Source organism: Pseudophryne corroboree, chromosome 11, assembly GCF_028390025.1.
Source record: "Pseudophryne corroboree isolate aPseCor3 chromosome 11, aPseCor3.hap2, whole genome shotgun sequence".
NCBI lineage: Eukaryota > Metazoa > Chordata > Amphibia > Anura > Myobatrachidae > Pseudophryne > Pseudophryne corroboree.
Genome location: NC_086454.1, coordinates 136,776,516 through 136,795,798, shown reverse-complemented (window position 1 = coordinate 136,795,798; position 19,283 = coordinate 136,776,516). Strand labels below are relative to the sequence as shown.

The 19,283-nt window shown below is 47.3% G+C and overlaps 1 protein-coding gene across 1 annotated transcript in view; it reads right to left on the bottom strand.

The window, feature by feature from the left end:
- The window catches only part of SYVN1 (synoviolin 1), a 77,320-nt gene that overhangs the window by 52,742 nt on the left and 5,295 nt on the right, over positions 1 to 19,283 (bottom strand). Inside the window, exons 6-7 of the mRNA XM_063944844.1 lie at positions 12,531 to 12,634; positions 5,754 to 5,880 (exon numbers count right to left, since the gene is read on the bottom strand). Of these exons, the coding sequence (XP_063800914.1) occupies positions 5,754 to 5,880; positions 12,531 to 12,634 (231 nt within the window). The remainder of the gene's footprint in view (positions 1 to 5,753; positions 5,881 to 12,530; positions 12,635 to 19,283) is intronic.

The following is a 19,283-nucleotide window of genomic DNA, read 5'->3' as shown; positions in this document are numbered from 1 at the left end:
GATACATACCAGCTCACACCTCAACACGCCGTACAACATGGCATTAAACAGAACTCCAGTCAATGGCATGAACAACGTCAGCAACAGGCTGACTATAACATAACACAACCCGTGTGTAAACATAACTAATAACTGCAGATAGAGTCCGCACTGGGACGGGCGCCCAGCATCCTCTACGGACTAAGAGAAAAGGATTTACCGGTAGGTATTAAAATCCTATTTTCTCATACGTCCTAGAGGATGCTGGGGACACCATAAGAACCATGGGGTTTATACCAAAGCTCTAGAACGGGCGGGAGAGTGCGGATGACTCTGCAGCACCGATTGACCAAACATCAGGTCGTCATCAGCCAGGGTATCAAACTTTTAAAATTTCGCAAAAGTGTTTGAACCCGACCAAGTAGCTGCTCGGCACAGCTGTAATGCCGAAACCCCACGGGCAGCCGCCCAGGATGAGCCCACCTTTCTGGTAGAGTGGGCCTTCACTGATTTCGGTAACGGCAATCCAGCCGTAGAATGAGCATGCTGAATCGTATTACAGATCCAGCGCGCAATAGTCTGCTTGGAAGCAGGCGTTCCAATCGTGTTGGCAGCATACAGGATAAACAGAGCTTCCGTTTTCCTAAGCTGTTCTGGCGACATAAATCTTCAAGGCCCTGACAACATCGAGAGATTTTGACTCCACGAAGGCGTCAGTAGCCACTGGTACCACAATAGGCTGGTTTATGTGGAACGATGAAACCACCTTCGGCAGAAATTGTTGACGAGTCCTCAACTCCGCTCTATCTTCATGGAAGATTAAATAAGGACTCCTGTGAGACAAAGCCGCCAACTCAGACACCCGCCTTGCGGATGCTAAGGCCAATAGCATGACCAGTTTCCATGACCAAGTGAGAAATTTCAACTCAACCTTCTGTAAAAGTTTCAAACCAATGTGATTGAAGGAAATGCAACATCACGTTAAGATCCCATGGTGCCACTGGGGGCACAAATGGAGGTTGGATGTGCAACACGCCTTTCACGAAAGTCTGAACTTCTGGAAGGGAGGCCAATTGTTTTTGAAAGAAAACCGATAAGGCCGAAATTTGTACTTTAAATCGAGCCTAACTTTAGGCCCGCATCCACACCTGCTTGCAGGAAATGGAGAAAACGCCCTAGCTGAAATTCTTCCGTAGGAGCCTTCTTGGATTCACACCAAGACACATATTTTCTCCAAATACGGTGATAATGTTTGGACGTTACTCCTTTTCTAGCCTGAAGAAGTGTGGGAATAACTTCACTGGGAATACCCTTTCGGGCTAGGATCCGGCGTTCAACCGCCAAGCCATCAAACGTAGCGGTAAGTCGTGATACACGCACGGTCCCTGCTGTAACAGATCCTCTCGTAGAGGAAGAGGCCAGGGATCTCTTATGAGTAATTCCTGAAGATCTGGATACCAAGCCCTCCTTGGCCAGTCCGGAGCAATGAGGATCGTCTGAACCTTTGTTCTCCTTATGATCTTTAGCCCCTTTGGAATGAGTGGAAACGGAGGGGACACGTACACCGACTGAAACACATATGGTGTTACCAGCGCGTCCACCGCTATCGCTTGAGGGTCCCTCGACCTGGAACAATAGCTTTGAAGTTTCTTGTTGAGGCGAGACGCTATCATGTCTATTTGAGGAATTTCCCAAAGACTTGTCACTTCTGTGAAGACCTCTTGATGAAGACCCCACTCTCCTGGATGGAGATCGTGTCTGCTGAGGAAGTCTGCTTCCCAGTTGTCCACTCCTGGAATGAAGACCGCTGACAGAGCGCTTGTATGTCTTTCCGCCCAGCAGAGAACTTTTGTGGCCTCTGCCATCGCCGCCCTGCTCTTTGTTCCGCACTGGCGGTTTATGTGCGCTACTGCTGTTATATTGTCCAATTGTATTTGGACGGGCAGGTTGCGAAGAAGACGTTCCGCTTGAAGAAGGCCGTTGTAAATGGCCCTTAACTCCAGAACGTTTATGTGTAGACAAACTTCCTGGCTTGACTATTTTCCCTGGAAGGTTTCCCCCTGTGTGACTGCTCCCCAGCCTTGGAGACTCGCATCCGTGGTTACTAGGATCCAGTCCTGGATCCCGAACCTGTGTCCCTCTAGGAGGTGAGAGCTGTGCAGCCACCACAGGAGAGAGATTCTGGTCTTGGAGGATAGGATCATTTTCCGGTGCATGTGCAGATGGGATCCGGACCACTTGTCCAATAGGTCCCACTGAAACACTCTGGAATGGAATCTGCCAAACTGAATGGCCTCGTAGGCCGCCACCATCTTCCCCAGCAACCAAGTGCATTGATGAATTGAAACTCTCGCTGGTTTCAGAATTTGTTTGACCAAATTCTGAATTTCCAAAGCCTTCTCTTCTGGAAGAAAAACTCTAATTCCATGTCCAGAATCAGTCCCAAAAACAACAGCCGCTTCGTCGGATTCAACTGTGACTTCGGCAGGTTTAGGAGCCAACCATGTTGTTGCAGAACTGTCAGGGAGAGCGTGCTACAGCTTGTCTTTATCAGGAGATCGTCCAGGTAAGGGATAATTGTGACTCCTTGCTTGCGAAGGAGAACCATCATTTCCGCCATTACCTTGGTGAAAATCCTCGGAGCCGTGGACAGACCAAACGGCAACGTCTGAAATTGGTAATGACAATCCTGAGTAGCAAACCTCAGGTAATCCTGATGTGGAGGATATATGGGGACGTGTAAGTAGGCATCCTTTATGTCGACCGACACCATGAAATCCCCTTCCTCCAGACTGGAGATCACTGCTCGGAGAGATTCCATCTTGAATTTTCTTATGTAAAGATTGAGGGACTTAAGGTTCAGAATGGGTCTGACCGAGCCGTCCGGCTTCGGGACCACAAACAGGCTTGAATAAAAGCCTTCTCCCTGTTGTGACGGGGGAATCCTGACAATGACTTGATTCAGACACAACTTTTGAATTGCATCGCATACTACCTCCCTGTTCGGAAGAGAAGCTGGTAAGGCTGATTTGAAAAAACGTCGAGGGGGAACGTATTGAAACTCCAGTGTGTACCCCTGGGACATTATTTCTAAAATCCATGGGTCTAGGGCCGAACGAGCCCAGAATTGATTGAAGAGCTTGAGACGTGCCCCCACCGATGCGGACTCCCGCAGAGGAGCCCCAGCGTCATGCAGTGGATTTGGCAGAAGCCGGGGAGGACTTCTGCTCCTGGGAACCTGCCACGGCTGGAGATCTTTTACCTTCTCCTCTTCCTCTATTAGCAAGGAAGGAATAACCTCTGCCTTTTTTTGTATTTATTTGGCTGAAAGGACTGCATCTGCAAGTGGTGAGCTTTCTTTTGCTGTGGAGGAACATAAGGCAAAAATTACGACTTACCCGCGGTAGCCGTAGATACCAAATCAGCAAGACCTTCACCAAACAATACACTACCTTTATACGGTAGAGACTCCATAGCTTTCTTAGAGTCAGCACCAGCATTCCATTGATGAATCCATAATGCTCTTCTAGCTGAGACCGCCATGGCATTGGCCCTTGATCCCAATAGGCCAATATCTCTTGCCGCTTCCTTTAGGTAGGCTGCAGCGTCCCTGATATAACCCAGCGTTAAAAGGATGTTATCCTTATCTAGGGTATCTATATCAGATGACAAGTTATCTGCCCACTTTTCGATAGCACTACTCACCCACGCAGATGCAATAGTTGGTCTGAGTAGTGTACCTGTGGTGACATAAATGGATTTTAACGTATTTTCCTGTCTACGATCCGCAGGATCCTTAAGGGCTGCCGTGTCAAGAGACGGTAAAGCCACCTTTTTAGACAACAGTGATAGCGCCTTGTCCACAATGGAAGGCGACTCCCACTTTTCTCTATCCCCAGAGGGGAACGGATACGCCATTTGAATCCTTTTGGGAATCAGAAACTTTTTGTCAGGATTTTCCCACATTTTTTCAAAAAGGGTATTCAGTTCATGAGAGGGAGTAAACGTTACCTCAGGTTTCTTTCCCTTATACATACAGACCCTAGTATCAGGAACAGCAGGGTCCTCGGTGATATGTGAAGAGAAAATGGCGCTGATGAGAGCTGTGAGAGCTAAGCCCCGTCCCCTTCATGGCGCACTTCAGCCCGCTATTTTTCAACTAATTACACTGGCGGGGGTAAGAATTTAGTACCTAGGCACTCTAATTTCACTTTGCCAGTCTCAAAAGAGGTTTTTAATGCTGCCAAGGGCGCCCCCCGCGCCCTGCACCCTGTAGTGCCGCTGTGTGTGGGAGCATGGCACGCAGCGCGATCGCTGTGCGGTACCTCAGAAGCCGTCACTGAAGTCTTCTATCCCACGATGCAGGGAGACTGTTGCCAGCAGTGCTCCCTGAACATAAAAAAACCTAACAAAGTATTTTCCAAGAAACTCAGTAGAGCTCCTCAGTGTGCATCCAGTCTGCCTGGGCACAGATTCTAAACTGGAGTCTGGAGGAGGGGCATAGAGGGAGGAGCCAGTTCACACCCATTCAAATTCTTAGAGTGCCCATGTCTCCTGCGGATCCCGTCTATACCCCATGGTTCTTATGGTGTCCCCAGCATCCTCTGGGACGTATGAGAAATTATGGAATTTTTTTTTAAATATATCAAAGTTATTAAGGTACAGGAGGAAAACATTCTTCAAAAGTAGAGAAGTATTAGGACACAATGTCATGCACTGAAATTAGAGGGAGGATAAAAAAGAAATTTGAGGATAAATGACTTCACAGAAAGGGTAGTGGATAAGTGAAATAGCCTCCCATCACAGATGGTAAAGGCTAAGACCGTAGAGCAATTTAAACATGCTTGGGATAGGCATAGGAATATCCTTACAAAAAACTAGGGATCAAATGGGTTTGTAGTTACCAAAAGGATAAAAGAAAAAAGGAGCAGACTAGATGGGCCAAAAGGTTCTTATCTGCTGTCAAATTCTAGGTTTTCGGTGAGATAAAGGTCAAAGCGGGTGCAATGTCTTTCACCAATGCAAAAGGGCTTGAAATCAGTGCCACTTTTAGGTTCCTATAAACTTATGAAATACATTTTGTACATTCCAGATGCTCTTCAATAGGACAGTGCACTTGTATGTACACAATCACTAATGAAATCCAAAATACTCAAACCTTTGCTGCTAACTGGCCCGTAAATCTTCCCCACTCTCTTTAAGAGCAGATAACAAAACTAGACAGCAAAAAAGCAAGACCGTGGGGTATATTCAATAAATGTCGGATACATTCCGACATGCATTGGTTTCCGGTGTCCTGCCCTGCTGCTGCTGTCAGCGGCGGGGGGCGGCAGGCGGAGCCGACAGCGGCGGGGGGAGCTGGGGGGAGGGTGTACATGTCTGCGGCAGCGGGGGGAGGCGCCGCCAGGAGTAAGGATCGTGGCTGGGGGGACGCCCTGCTCAATCAGACTTTTTTTAAAGTTGGATTGAGATTGTCAGAAAGGGGGCCGAATCCGTCAGGTTTTGGCCCCATTTCTGACAGAAGCACGCGGATCAGCGCCTATTTCGCCGATCCACGTGTTTTCCGACAAGTCGGGAATTCCTGGACATGTCAGAAAAAAACTGCCCTCTTTGAATAGGTCAGAACCCCTTCCGACAGAAATCGGTCAGAAGCTGCCGTCTTTCCGACAGCTATTGATTACAGCCCTGTAACATCAAGCAGAAATATCTGCACTGTTGCACTTACATTTATAATTGTTTCACATAAACTTGGCTGGAAATATGTGTTTGCTTACCAGTGAGAAGCTCAGTGTATAACATGTACACAGCCTTATTATCCCATGGATTCTCGCTCTGTAGGTCCACTGAGTGGAGGATATACTTTATGAACACAGTGAGGATCATGGTCATGAGTATGGCATACTGAGAAGGCAAGAACAATTCATGTGAATTAGTAGCAGATAAAGGAGGATTTTTGGAACTTACCGATAAATCCCTTTCTCGAAATCCATAGAGGACACAGGAGGCTGAATACGTTGGGGATAGAAGGCTGGCTATCAGGAGCTGGCACACTACATGTTGAAAGATTAAGCAAACTCCTCCCCCTCTATCCCCTATAAGCCCCAGTTTTCATAACTGAGCCAAGAGGAGACTAAACAGAGGAACAATAACAATTAAACAAGAACAAACAAACAAACAATCCTTGAATCTGAACCACAACGCAAGGAGGAAACAGTGCTGGGTGGGTGTCCAGTGTTCCCTATGGATTTCGAGAAAGAGATTTATTGGCAAGTACCAAAATCCTCCTTTCTCTAACATCCACTAGGGGTCGTCCCAAAGCTGTCCCTGCGGGTGGGAGAGCACTGAGGAATCTGCAAGACAAGCCGCTCAAACAGTGAACCGGAGGCAGCAAATGTATCAAACTTATAGAATCAAAGTATTAGCCATGACGGACCCACAGACTTAGTGGAATGCACCAAGATAACTGCTAGATGTCGGCGTGAATTCAAGTAGGCCTGCCTAATGGTCAACTTAATCCATCTCGCCAAAGTTTGTTTCGAAGCAGGCCAACCCCGCCTGCTCGCATCACACAGGACAAACAAGGCATCTGTTTTACCCAAGGATGCCGTCCGAGTCACAAATGTGAAGTACTCGGACAACATCCAAAGAAGAAGGTTCCCCTGAGTCGTCTTTGAAAGCAGAAATCACAATCAGCTGGTTAATGTGAAATGGCAAAACCACCTTCGGCAGGAAACCAAGTTTCGCCCTGTCTTCATGAAAAAGATAAGGCGGTTTGCACGACAAGGAACTTAAATCAGACACCCGTCGAGGTGATGCCAAGGCCAAAAGGAAACCAGTTTTCCAATTAAGAAACTTTAATTCCACCTCTGTCAATAGTTCAAAAACCGAAGACTGCAGGAACCGAATAACCAAATTAAGGTCCCATGGAGAAGTCGGCGGAACACATGGTAGTTGCACTCGCAACACACCCTGCAAAAATGTCTGCACTTCCGGCATGACGGCCAATTTCCGCTGGAAAAAGATCGACTAGGCAGAAATTTGAACCTTGAGTGAACCAAGACGTAAACCATCATCCAAGCCCTTTTGCAAAAATAACAAAAGACGAGCCAGTTTAAAAGACCACGTGTCGCATCCCCTGGCCGCACACCAAGACATATATGCTTCGCCATATGCGGTGGTAATGAGCAGCCGTGACAGGTTTATGAACCCTGAGCATGGTCGGAAATTACTGAAGAAGGAATTCCTTTACGTCTCAGAATAAGGGCTTCAAGAGCCACCCCGTTAAATGCAGCTGCGTCAAATCTGGGTGAGGTTTAACGGCCCTTGCTGCAACATGTCTGGACGAAGAGACAACTGCCATGGGTCGTCTGCTAGTAGTTGGGAGGTGGTCCGAATACCAAGCTCTGGGAGGCCATTTCGGGGCCACCAGAATGACCCACGTGGATTCCCTCTTGATCGCTTTAGTACTCGAGGTAGAAAAGGAAACAGAGGGAACAAGTAAACCAGTTCGTACGGCCGAGGAGCCGTGAGAGCGTCCACATCTTCTGCACCGGGGACCTAAGTTCTGGACTTGTAGCGTGGTAATTGATGATTCAGATGGGAGGCCATGAGATCCACTTGTGGGAGACCCCATCGCCGAACCAACTGTTGAAATACCTGAGGGTGTAGAGCCTACTCCCCGGGGTGAAGGTCCTGACGACTGAGCTTATCGGTTTCGCAGTTGTTCACTCCCGCAATGAATACAGCCGATAACAGTGCTTTGTGAAGTTTGATCCATCTCAGAATTCGAGCCACCTCCCGCAATGGCCATACGACTCCTTGTGCCGCCTTGGCGGTTGACATAAGCGACTGTCCGACTGTTCCCGCACTGGTCTCGCCCGAAGTAGGTGAACCGCCTGCTGAAGCGTATTGAAGATGGCCCTCAGTTCTAACACGTTTATGGGTAGAAACTGTTCCTGATCCGGCCACTTTCCCTGGAAGTGATGCTGCTGAATAACCGCACCCCAGCCTCTGAGACTGGCATCGGTAGTGACCAAGGTCCAATCCCATATGCCGAATCTCTTCCCCCGCCAAGAGGTTGTGCATCTGAAGCCACCAGAGAAGAGATACTCGAGTCCGCGTAGCTAATTTCACCGTTCCATGGAGATGGAGATGTGACCCCAACTACTGAGTCAAGAGGTCCAGCTGGAAGGTTAGAGAATGAAACTGACCGAATTGTAACATTTCCCAGGCAGCCACCATCTTCCCTAAGAGACGAATGCAGAGATGTAACTACACCTTCCTCGGCTTGAGGACCTTCTGAACCATCAGTCGGATACTCTGAACCTTGTCCACTGGCAGGAATACTTTCGGAAGCTTGGTATCCATTATCAGACCCAGAAACTGGATGCGCTGGGATGGCAAGAGGTTGGATTTTTTGGAATTGAATATTAAAGTGTTGCAGGAGAACTTTGTGGGTGATAAAAGCATGCTCCCGGAGTATCTCCTCCGATGGCTCTTTGAGTAAAAGGTCGTCTAAGTATGGTACAATCGTCACTCCTAGCGATCGAAGATGTGCTACCATGACCTTGGTAAACACTCTTGGAGCCGAAGACAGTCAGAATGGAAGTGCTCGGAATGGATAATGGTCCTATAGATTTGCAAGTCTCAAAAATTCTTGATGAGGCTCCCAAATGGAGATGTGCAGGTACACATCCTTTATGTCCAGGGAAATCATCAACTCTCCTGGCTCCAGGCCCTAGATCAGTCGATGGACTCCATCTTGAATCAGTAATATGTGAGGTATTGATTCAACGACTTCAGATTCAGGATGGGTCGTACCGATCCGTCCGGCTTCGGAACTACAAACAGGTTTGAGTAGTATCCTTTCGTCCGTTGAGGACCTGGAACTGGCATTAACACCGCTGAGTCCAAGAGGGACTGAATTGCTCCCTGAAGAGCCCTCTGTCTTCTGAAGCTGGAAAACCGGTGGAAAAGAACAGTGGTGGAGGTGAAACTTCGAAAATCGATTTTGTAACCTTTGGACACAAGGGAATGTACCCATGCATCCGTGGACATGTGCATCTATGCCTCCTGAAAAGATCGGAGACGTGCACCCACCATGGGAGTACCCAGGTGGGAGGGAGACCGTTATGCCACTGTCTTCTCAGTAGGCTTGGGCTCTTGGCGACGGCTTCGGCCTATTTCACCTTTGAGGTTCTGGATTTAGGCCGAAAGGAAGTTGAATTCCTAAAGGAACGAAAGGAAGGACCCAAATAAGTCCATTTAGATTGAGGAGTTATGGACGGCAGGAAGGTGCATTTCCCACCCGTAGCCTGAGATATTAGCTTATCAAGCTCATCTCCAAAGAGAACTTTCCCTGTAAACGGTAGGGCCTCTGCCGTTCGTCTAGATCCCGCATCCGCCTGTCAAGAACGCAACCACAGCGCTCGACGAGCCGCCACAGCGGACGCTGAGATTCGTGCCCCAACTTGGCCAATATCCTTAGAAGCTTTTCCCAAGTAAGCCACGGATTCTTGCATATGTTCCACTAGCACAATTAGCTCTTCAGGCAGAACACCAGCTTCCAAGTCAGCAATCAATTGGGCAGCCCAATCTTCCACTACCTTGTTTACCAAAGATCCTACCAATGCTGGTTGGAGTAAAGCACCTGCGGCCGATTAGCTAGACTTCAGGGTTGTTTCCATCTTACGATCCGAAGGATCCTTTAAGGCCGTCACTCCTGGAACCAGTAAGTCTTATTTGACAATCTTGATAGTGACAAGTCGCCCGGAGGAGGTTGTTCCCATTTTTTCGTCATGGTAGGTGGAAATGGATACAAAACCAGGAATTGTTTCGGAACGTGAAACCTTTTATCCTGGTGTTTCCAAGCTTCGGACAAAAGTTCATCCAATTTTGGTGAAAAGGGAAAGGTTACGGCATTTATTATCGAATAAGGAAGAATCCGGGGTTTCGTGGGAGCAGAGTCCGTGATATTTAATACCTGACGGACTGCCTTTATAAGGGCTTCTACTTCCTGGATGTCGTCACACGACGTGGTATTCTCCATATCCGACACGTCAAGTTCTCCTTCTTCCTCCGACCCTTCTCTCGTCTGTCGTTCCTCATCAGACTCATCCGACTGCAGTATCGCCAAAAACATCCTCTACTTTTTGGGACGCTCCGGTACCAGTTTGATAGAAGAATCAGTTTAACCAAATCTTCCATAGATTTGGCCAGTCCCATTGCCCACGCCGGCTCTGTAGAAAGAGAAGGGGCAAAGAAGAATCACTAACCTTGGCTGGCTCTCTATCTCCACGAGAGGCTGTCAATTCGGATCGTAGATCAGATATAACTTGTGCTAAGGCAAAAGCCCACGGAGGGTTTGAACCCCATGCAGAAGTAGCAGCTTGGGCTACGTCTTCTTGAGACCATGCCTTTTGATGCAGTTGGTACAAACAAAAAACTTTTGAGAAGCCTTTTTTGCTGTATTCCTTGCTGACATTGTGGCTCAGGCTCAAGGACAAGAGACACGTACTTACACACACACACAGACGTGTTAGTGAGAGAATGAAAGAAAGGGCAGGTAAGAGAGGGAGAGAGTACATGTGCTATATAAACTCTATCTCTTTAAGAATTTGCACTGGCCAATTGCCTTTCCCTGTGTACTTCAACTTCCAGTGAGTAGGAGAAGTTCGGGATCTGCAGGGATAATTTCAGTGGGCAAGGGCCCCCAACTGCAAAAAGAAAAAAGAGGGAGAACAACAACGCTCTGTATAAGCGCTGGTATTATGTACAAACTGTGCCCTTAAGTTTGTACACAGGCTGAGCTAAGCTTGTATGCTATTGCGCTCCAGCTTGTCAGCGTCTAGCACTGTTTGTCTCCTCCACACAATGAGAGCACTCCAGGAGGTTTTACAGCCGTATTTCTGCTTCTAGCGCTGTCTCCATGCATCGCGCTATCCGCTCCGTAAGTCTGTAACCACACCGCTCCACGTGACGCATCTCGCGGTCTGACTCTCTTGCTCCTGCGGCACCCACCCGCTGTGGCCGCGCAGTGCTCTCATTACTCGTGCCCAAGCAACGTAATGTGGAGGTGGGGAAGCAGCGGTTGTCGCGCTTACCTTTCCAGAGACCCAAGGCGAGAAGCAGACGCTTTTAGTAAAGCCCTGACAGTGTTCCCCCGACTCAGGCATGCTGCTAGGGTACACGGACCCCACCTTTGACTAGGTGGCGAAGGGCCCCTCCTAGAGTGTAAAGAGTAGTGCAGGAGCACTATTGTTCTGTGCCCGGCTCCTTTGGCACAGTCAAAATTAAAACTGGGGCTTATGGGGGACAGAGGGGGAGGAGTCTGCATAATCTTTCAAAAAGATGTAGCGTGCCAGCTCCTGATAGCCAGCCGTCTATACCCAACGTATTCAGCCTCCAGTGTCGCCTAGTGGATGCTAGAGAAATAATACAAATAAAGCAATCAGGAGATCTCATGCAGAGACTAGTAGTAATTGTAAATACTTTGAAATACATATCTGTTATGTCATCGGTGGCTAATCTGTATCTGCACTATGTGGATAGTGCATGCCTTGTAATTACACAAAAGGGGTTGAGAATAAGGGTATATTGCAAAAAAAAAAAAAAAAAAAAGAAGAAGAGATGAGATGAAAAAAGGAGAGAAACATAAAAGTATAATGCTAAATGGAAACCAGAGACTCTGACATTGTACTGTGCAACTACGAGACCGGCAAGAATGCACATTATCAGTATCTAATAGAAATAAGAGTATCATGTAACAGTCTGAGATATACAGTAGTGTGCTGTTTGTTACATACTCCATCCTTGTCTGTATCACTACCTGTGTCTGTGTATGCTGCATATTGTCCACATGAAGGAAAGTACACAGGGAGATAGAACGTGGTATCAGAGGGGCAAGTGGAATGCAGCTGCAAGAGTTCTACTCCATGGTCCATTTCTTTAAATAACAATCCACTTCCTTGCAAACAAAGACCAACTTCCTCTTACATTAACGTTAGTCTGCACAAACCCTGATCGCCAGAAAAGAATCGAACTAGATATAGATACAGTATTGGCAATCTATATTAATGTAATGAGAAAAGGAACGGCACAGACATTGACAATATGAAGTGGAATGGTGTGGCAACCTTCTTTTTATTATGTTATTTATTTTTAGATGCTTGTTATTCTGTTTGCTAGCATAGAAGTTGGGAAAAGACTTCTTTAAAACCTGCTGTATGCTCAAATGAATTACTTAGCAGTCAGTGATGTAATTTCTGAGCTATAAACTGATGTGGCCAATATGGATATATGATACCCACTGTACAATGCAGTAATGTGTTTGTTGAACAGATAAAAAAAAAAAAGAATAGGAACATAAATGTGGTTTGGTGGTAAGTGGAAGATTCCTTTGAAATAAAAGGCTTGTACTAAATAATGAGAAATACATGCTGCCCACATTTTCCCTGAATGAACCCTACACAGAGCTTTACTGATTATGTTTAAGCGGACAAACAATGCTACACATCCAAATGTGTGTGTAATTATCACACTTCATTACTTACCTCAAACCCAAACACTAGCTGTACCGAGGCTCCTCGGGTGACCAAACTGTGATAAGCATGGGATACAAACAGAACATCCAACACACCCAGCAGGAGCATCAGAGCTGGAGCCAATATAGAGAATGACATAGATATTAAGGACACATTGTAAACGCAGAACATTTTATATTCAGCATTTCACCCATACATAAACATTAGGATTCTAAAACACTGTACATCTATAACCACTGCAACTAGTATCATTTGAAAAGGTCAGTAATGTCTCCTTTCTTCTTTTCTCCTTTTCTTTTTCTACGGTCTATCTCACTGTTGTGTATGCTGGAGTTTTCCCTTCTTACTAACAGCGTTATGCTTTAAAAACAGATCATATTTTAGCTTGTTTATTTTAGTCGGACTTGGTATCTACTTTAGTTATTATTTGTTATTGGGACTTTGCTTATCTTGTCCCTATTGTTAACTATGATCTACTCAATAAAGTATGTTTATGAAAAAAATAAGAATTTACTTACCGATAATTCTATTTCTCGGAGTCCGTAGTGGATGCTGGGGTTCCTGAAAGGACCATGGGGAATAGCGGCTCCGCAGGAGACAGGGCACAAAAAAGTAAAGCTTTACTAGGTCAGGTGGTGTGCACTGGCTCCTCCCCCTATGACCCTCCTCCAGACTCCAGTTAGGTACTGTGCCCGGACGAGCATACACAATAAGGGAGGCATTTTGAATCCCGGGTAAGACTCATACCAGCCACACCAATCACACCGTACAACTTGTGATCTAAACCCAGTTAACAGTATGATAACAGAAAGGGCCTCTTAAAGATGGCTCCTTAACAATAACCCGAATTAGTTAACAATAACTATGTACAAGTATTGCAGATAATCCGCACTTGGGATGGGCGCCCAGCATCCACTACGGACTCCGAGAAATAGAATTATCGGTAAGTAAATTCTTATTTTCTCTATCGTCCTAAGTGGATGCTGGGGTTCCTGAAAGGACCATGGGGATTATACCAAAGCTCCCAAACGGGCGGGAGAGTGCGGATGACTCTGCAGCACCGAATGAGAGAACTCCAGGTCCTCCTTTGCCAGGGTATCAAATTTGTAAAATTTTACAAACGTGTTCTCCCCCGACCACGTAGCTGCTCGGCAGAGTTGTAATGCCGAGACCCCTCGGGCAGCCGCCCAAGATGAGCCCACCTTCCTTGTGGAGTGGGCTTTTACAGTTTTAGGCTGTGGCAGGCCTGCCACAGAATGTGCAAGTTGAATTGTGTTACAAATCCAACGAGCAATCGACTGCTTAGAAGCAGGTGCGCCCAACTTGTTGGGTGCATACAATATAAACAGCGAGTCAGATTTTCTGACTCCAGCCGTATTTTTAAGGCTCTGACAACGTCCAACAACTTGGAGTCCTCCAAGTCGCTAGTGGCCGCAGGCACCACCATAGGTTGGTTCAGATGAAATGCTGATACCACTTTAGGGAGAAAATGCGGACGAGTCCGCAGTTCTGCCCTATCCGAATGGAAGATTAGATAAGGACTTTTATAAGATAAAGCCGCCAATTCAGATACTCTCCTGGCAGAGGCCAGGGCTAGTAACATAGTCACTTTCAATGTGAGATATTTCAAATCCACCTTTTTCAATGGTTCAAACCAATGGGATTTGAGGAAATCTAAAACTACATTTAGATCCCACGGTGCCACCGGAGGCACCACAGGAGGCTGTATATGCAGTACTCCCTTGACAAAAGTCTGGACCTCAGGGACAGAGGCCAATTCTTTTTGGAAGAATATTGACAGGGCCGAAATTTGAACCTTAATGGATCCCAATTTGAGACCCATAGATAATCCTGATTGCAGGAAATGTAGGAAACGACCCAGTTGGAATTCCTCCGTCGGAACACTCCGATCCTCGCACCACGCTACATATTTTCGCCAAATGCGGTGATAATGTTTCACGGTGACTTCCTTCCGTGCCTTAATCAAGGTAGGAATGACTTCTTCTGGAATGCCTTTCCCTTTTAGGATCTGGCGTTCAACCGCCATGCCGTCAAACGCAGCCGCGGTAAGTCTTGAAAAAGACAGGGACCCTGCTGTAGCAGGTCCCTTCTCAGAGGTAGAGGCCACGGTTCGTCCGTGAGCATCTCTTGAAGTTCCGGATACCAAGTCCTTCTCGGCCAATCCGGAACCACTAGTATTGTTCTTACTCTTCTTTGCCGTATGATCTTCAATACCTTTGGTATGAGCGGCAGAGGAGGAAACACATACACTGACTGGTACACCCAAAGAGTTACCAGTGCGTCCACAGCTATTGCCTGTGGATCTCTTGACCTGGCGCAATATTTGTCCAGTTTCTTGTTGAGGCGAGACGCCATCATGTCTACAATTGGTCTTTCCCAACGGTCTATTAACATGTTGAAGACTTCTGGATGTAGACCCCACTCTCCCGGATGAAGATCGTGTCTGCTGAGGAAGTCTGCTTCCCAGTTGTCCACGCCCGGGATGAACACTGCTGACAGTGCTATCACGTGATTCTCCGCCCAGCGAAGAATCTTGGCAGCTTCTGCCATTGCACTCCTGCTTCTTGTGCCGCCCTGCCTGTTTACATGGGCGACCGCCGTGATGTTGTCCGACTGAATCAACACCGGCTTTCCTTTCAGGAGAAGTTCCGCCTGGCTTAGAGCATTGTAGATTGCTCTTAGTTCCAGAATGTTTATGTGAAGAGACTTTTCCAGACTCGTCCATACTCCCTGGAAGTTTCTTCCTTGTGTGACTGCTCCCCAGCCTCTCAGGCTGGCGTCCGTGGTCACCAGGATCCAATCCTGAATGCCGAATCTGCGGCCTTCTAATAGGTGAGCCTTCTGCAACCACCACAGAAGTGACACCCTTGTCTTTGGTGACAGGGTTATTCGCAGGTGCATCTGCAGATGCGACCCTGACCATTTGTCCAACAGATCCCTTTGGAATATTCTTGCATGGAATCTGCCGAATGGAATTGCTTCGTAAGAAGCCACCATTTTTCCCAGGACTCTTGTGCATTGATGTACTGACACCTTTCCTGGTTTTAGGAGGTTCCTGACCAGATCGGATAACTCCTTGGCTTTTTCCTCTGGAAGGAAAACCTTTTTCTGAACCGTGTCCAGAATCATTCCTAGGAACAGCAGACGAGTTGTCGGGATTAAATGGGATTTTGGAATATTCAGAATCCACCCGTGTTGTCTTAGCACCTCTTGAGATAGTGCTAAAGCTGTCTCCAGCTGTTCTCTGGACCTTGCCCTTATTAGGAGATCGTCCAAGTATGGGATAACTAATACGCCTTTTCTTCGAAGAAGAATCATCATCTCGGCCATTACCTTGGTAAAGACCCGAGGCGCCGTGGACAATCCGAACGGCAGCGTCTGAAACTGATAGTGACAGTTTTGAACAATGAACCTGAGGTACCCCTGGTGTGCGGGGTAAATCGGAACGTGTAGATACGCATCCTTGATGTCCAAGGATACCATAAAGTCCCCTTCTTCCAGGTTCGCTATCACTGCTCTGAGTGACTCCATCTTGAACTTGAACTTTTTTATGTAGAGGTTCAAGGACTTCAGATTTAGAATAGGCCTTACCGAGCCATCCGGCTTCGGTACCACAAATAGAGTGGAATAATACCCCTTTCCTTGTTGTAATAGGGGTACTTTGACTATCACCTGCTGAGCGTACAGCTTGTGAATGGCTTCCAACACCCTCTCCCTTTCGGAAGAGACGGTTGGTAAAGCAGACTTCAGGAAACGATGAGGAGGATCCGTCTCTAATTCCAACCTGTACCCCTGAGATATTATCTGCAGGATCCAGGGGTCTACCTGCGAGTGAGCCCACTGCGCGCTGTAATTTTTGAGACGGCCGCCCACTGTCCCCGAGTCCGCTTGAGAGGCCCCAGCGTCATGCTGAGGTTTTTGCAGGAGCCGGGGAGGGCTTCTGTTCCTGGGAAGGAGCTGCCTGTTGGTGTCTCTTCCCTCTTCCTCTGCCTCGTGGCAGGTACGACAAACCCTTTGCTCTCTTATTTTTGTAGGAGCGAAAAGGCTGCGGTTGAAAGGTCGGTGCCTTTCTCTGTTGGGGAGTGACTTGAGGTAAAAAAGTGGATTTCCCGGCAGTAGCCGTGGCCACCAAGTCTGATAGACCAACTCCAAATAACTCCTCCCCTTTATACGGCAAAACCTCCATGTGACGTTTTGAATCCGCATCGCCTGTCCACTGTCGTGTCCATAAGGCTCTTCTGGCTGAAATGGACATAGCACTCACCCGAGATGCCAGTGTGCAAATATCCCTCTGTGCATCACGCATATAGATAAATGCATCCTTTATTTGTTCTAACGACAGTAAAACATTGTCCCTATCTAGGGTATCAATATTTTCAATCAGGGATTCTGACCAAACTACTCCAGCACTGCACATCCAGGCAGTTGCTATAGCTGGTCGTAGTATAACACCTGCATGTGTGTATATATTCTTTTGAATAACTTCCATCTTTCTATCTGATGGATCCTTAAGTGCGGCCGTCTCAGGAGAGGGTAACGCCACTTGTTTAGATAAGCGTGTGAGCGCCTTGTCCACCTTAGGGGGTGTTTCCCAGCGCGCCCTAACCTCTGGCGGGAAAGGGTATAATGCCAATAACTTTTTTGAAATTATCAACTTTTTATCAGGAGCAACCCACGCTTCATCACACACGTCATTTAATTCTTCTGATTCAGGAAAAACTGTTTGTAGTTTTTTCACACCATACATAATACCCTGTTTTACGGTATCTGTAGTATCAGCTAAATGTAACGTCTCCTTCATTGCCAAAATCATATAACGTGTGGCCCTACTGGAAAATACGTTTGAATTTCTACCGTCGTCACTGGAATCAGTGCCTGTGTCTGGGTCTGTGTCGACCGACTGAGGCAAAGGGCGTTTTACAGCCCCTGACGGTGTTTGAGGCGCCTGGACAGGCATTAATTGATTGTCCGGCCGCCTCATGTCCTCAACTGACTGTTTAAGGGAAGATAAACCATCACGTAATTCCACAAATAAAGGCATCCATTCTGGTGTCGACCCCCTGGGGGGTGACATCTGCATATTTGGCAATTGCTCCGCCTCCACACCAATATCGTCCTCATACATGTCGACACCCCGTACCGACACACACCGCAAACTCACAGGGAATGCTCTAATGAAGACAGGACCCACTAGCCCTTTTGGGGAGACAGAGGGAGAGTCTGCCAGCACACACCACAAAGCGCTATATATACAAGGGATATCCTTATATTAAGTGCTCCCTTATAGCTGCTTTAATATATAATATATATATATATATAGCCATTAATGTGCCCCCCCTCTCTGTTTTACCCTGTTTCTGTAGTGCAGTGCAGGGGAGAGACCTGGGAGCCGTCCTGACCAGCGGAGCTGTGACAGAAAATGGCGCCGTGTGCTGAGGAGATAGGCCCCGCCCCTTTTTCGGCGGGTTCTTCTCCCGCTATTTTTCCAGTCAGGCAGGGGTTAAATATCTCCATATAGCCCCTATGGGCTATATGTGAGGTATTTTTAGCCTTGTATAAGGTTTATATTTGCCTCTCAGAGCGCCCCCCCCCAGCGCTCTGCACCCTCAGTGACTGCCCAGTGAAGTGTGCTGAGAGGAAAATGGCGCACAGCTGCAGTGCTGTGCGCTACCTTATGAAGACTGAGGAGTCTTCAGCCGCCGGTTTCCGGACCTCTTCACGCTTCAGCATCTGCAAGGGGGTCGGCGGCGCGGCTCCGGGACCGGACTCCACGGCTGGGCCTGTGTTCGATCCCTCTGGAGCTAATGGTGTCCAGTAGCCAAGCAGCAAATCCACTCTGCATGCAGGTGAGTTTACTACTTTCCCCCTAAGTCCCACGTTGCAGTGATCCTGTTGCCAGCAGGACTCACTGTAAAGAAAAAAACCTAAACTAAACTTTCTCTAAGCAGCTCTTTAGGAGAGCCACCTAGATTGCACCCTTCTCGTTCGGGCACAAAATCTAACTGGAGTCTGGAGGAGGGTCATAGGGGGAGGAGCCAGTGCACACCACCTGACCTAGTAAAGCTTTACTTTTTTGTGCCCTGTCTCCTGCGGAGCCGCTATTCCCCATGGTCCTTTCAGGAACCCCAGCATCCACTTAGGACGATAGAGAAAAGAAAGTCAGTAATGTGATGTAATATTGGTGTAAGGAAAGTGTAACAGTTATAAAAAGAATGCAGACACTGTACGGATGACAGGCAGCATCAGTTTAGACCTCTAGGGCATATTTATAGTAAACGCAGCTGTATGCAAATCAGATAGCAGCCAGTACAAGAGAGGAAGTGATACTGAACAGCTCAACACGCCACACAAGTAACACAAACAATCACTGAAAAAGGACTTCTGAAAATCTTAATTTGTACATTGCTCAGACAGGTCCAGATTCAGGTTTGTAAGAAACTGCATAGCTGCAATGAAGCGGCTGTGCAATTCTGTGTCATTAAAATTCTAATGCAGTAGGAAGCGCCTCCTGCTAGCATTAGCGAGATCCAAGTGCTGTGTCTGAGAACGCAGCCTTAGATGGTTTTAGGCAGCGGGCAGGAAGTCTGCAACCAACCATGCAGGCACTGGACCCGACTAAGCCTTTAAAATGGGGCGACAAGACCCTGTTTTAAAGAACGGTGATGGGTACCACCCTCACTCCACTCTCCAAATGCTGCAGCAAGTCTATCATGCTCTGGCTAACAGGGGCCTGCAAGCGAC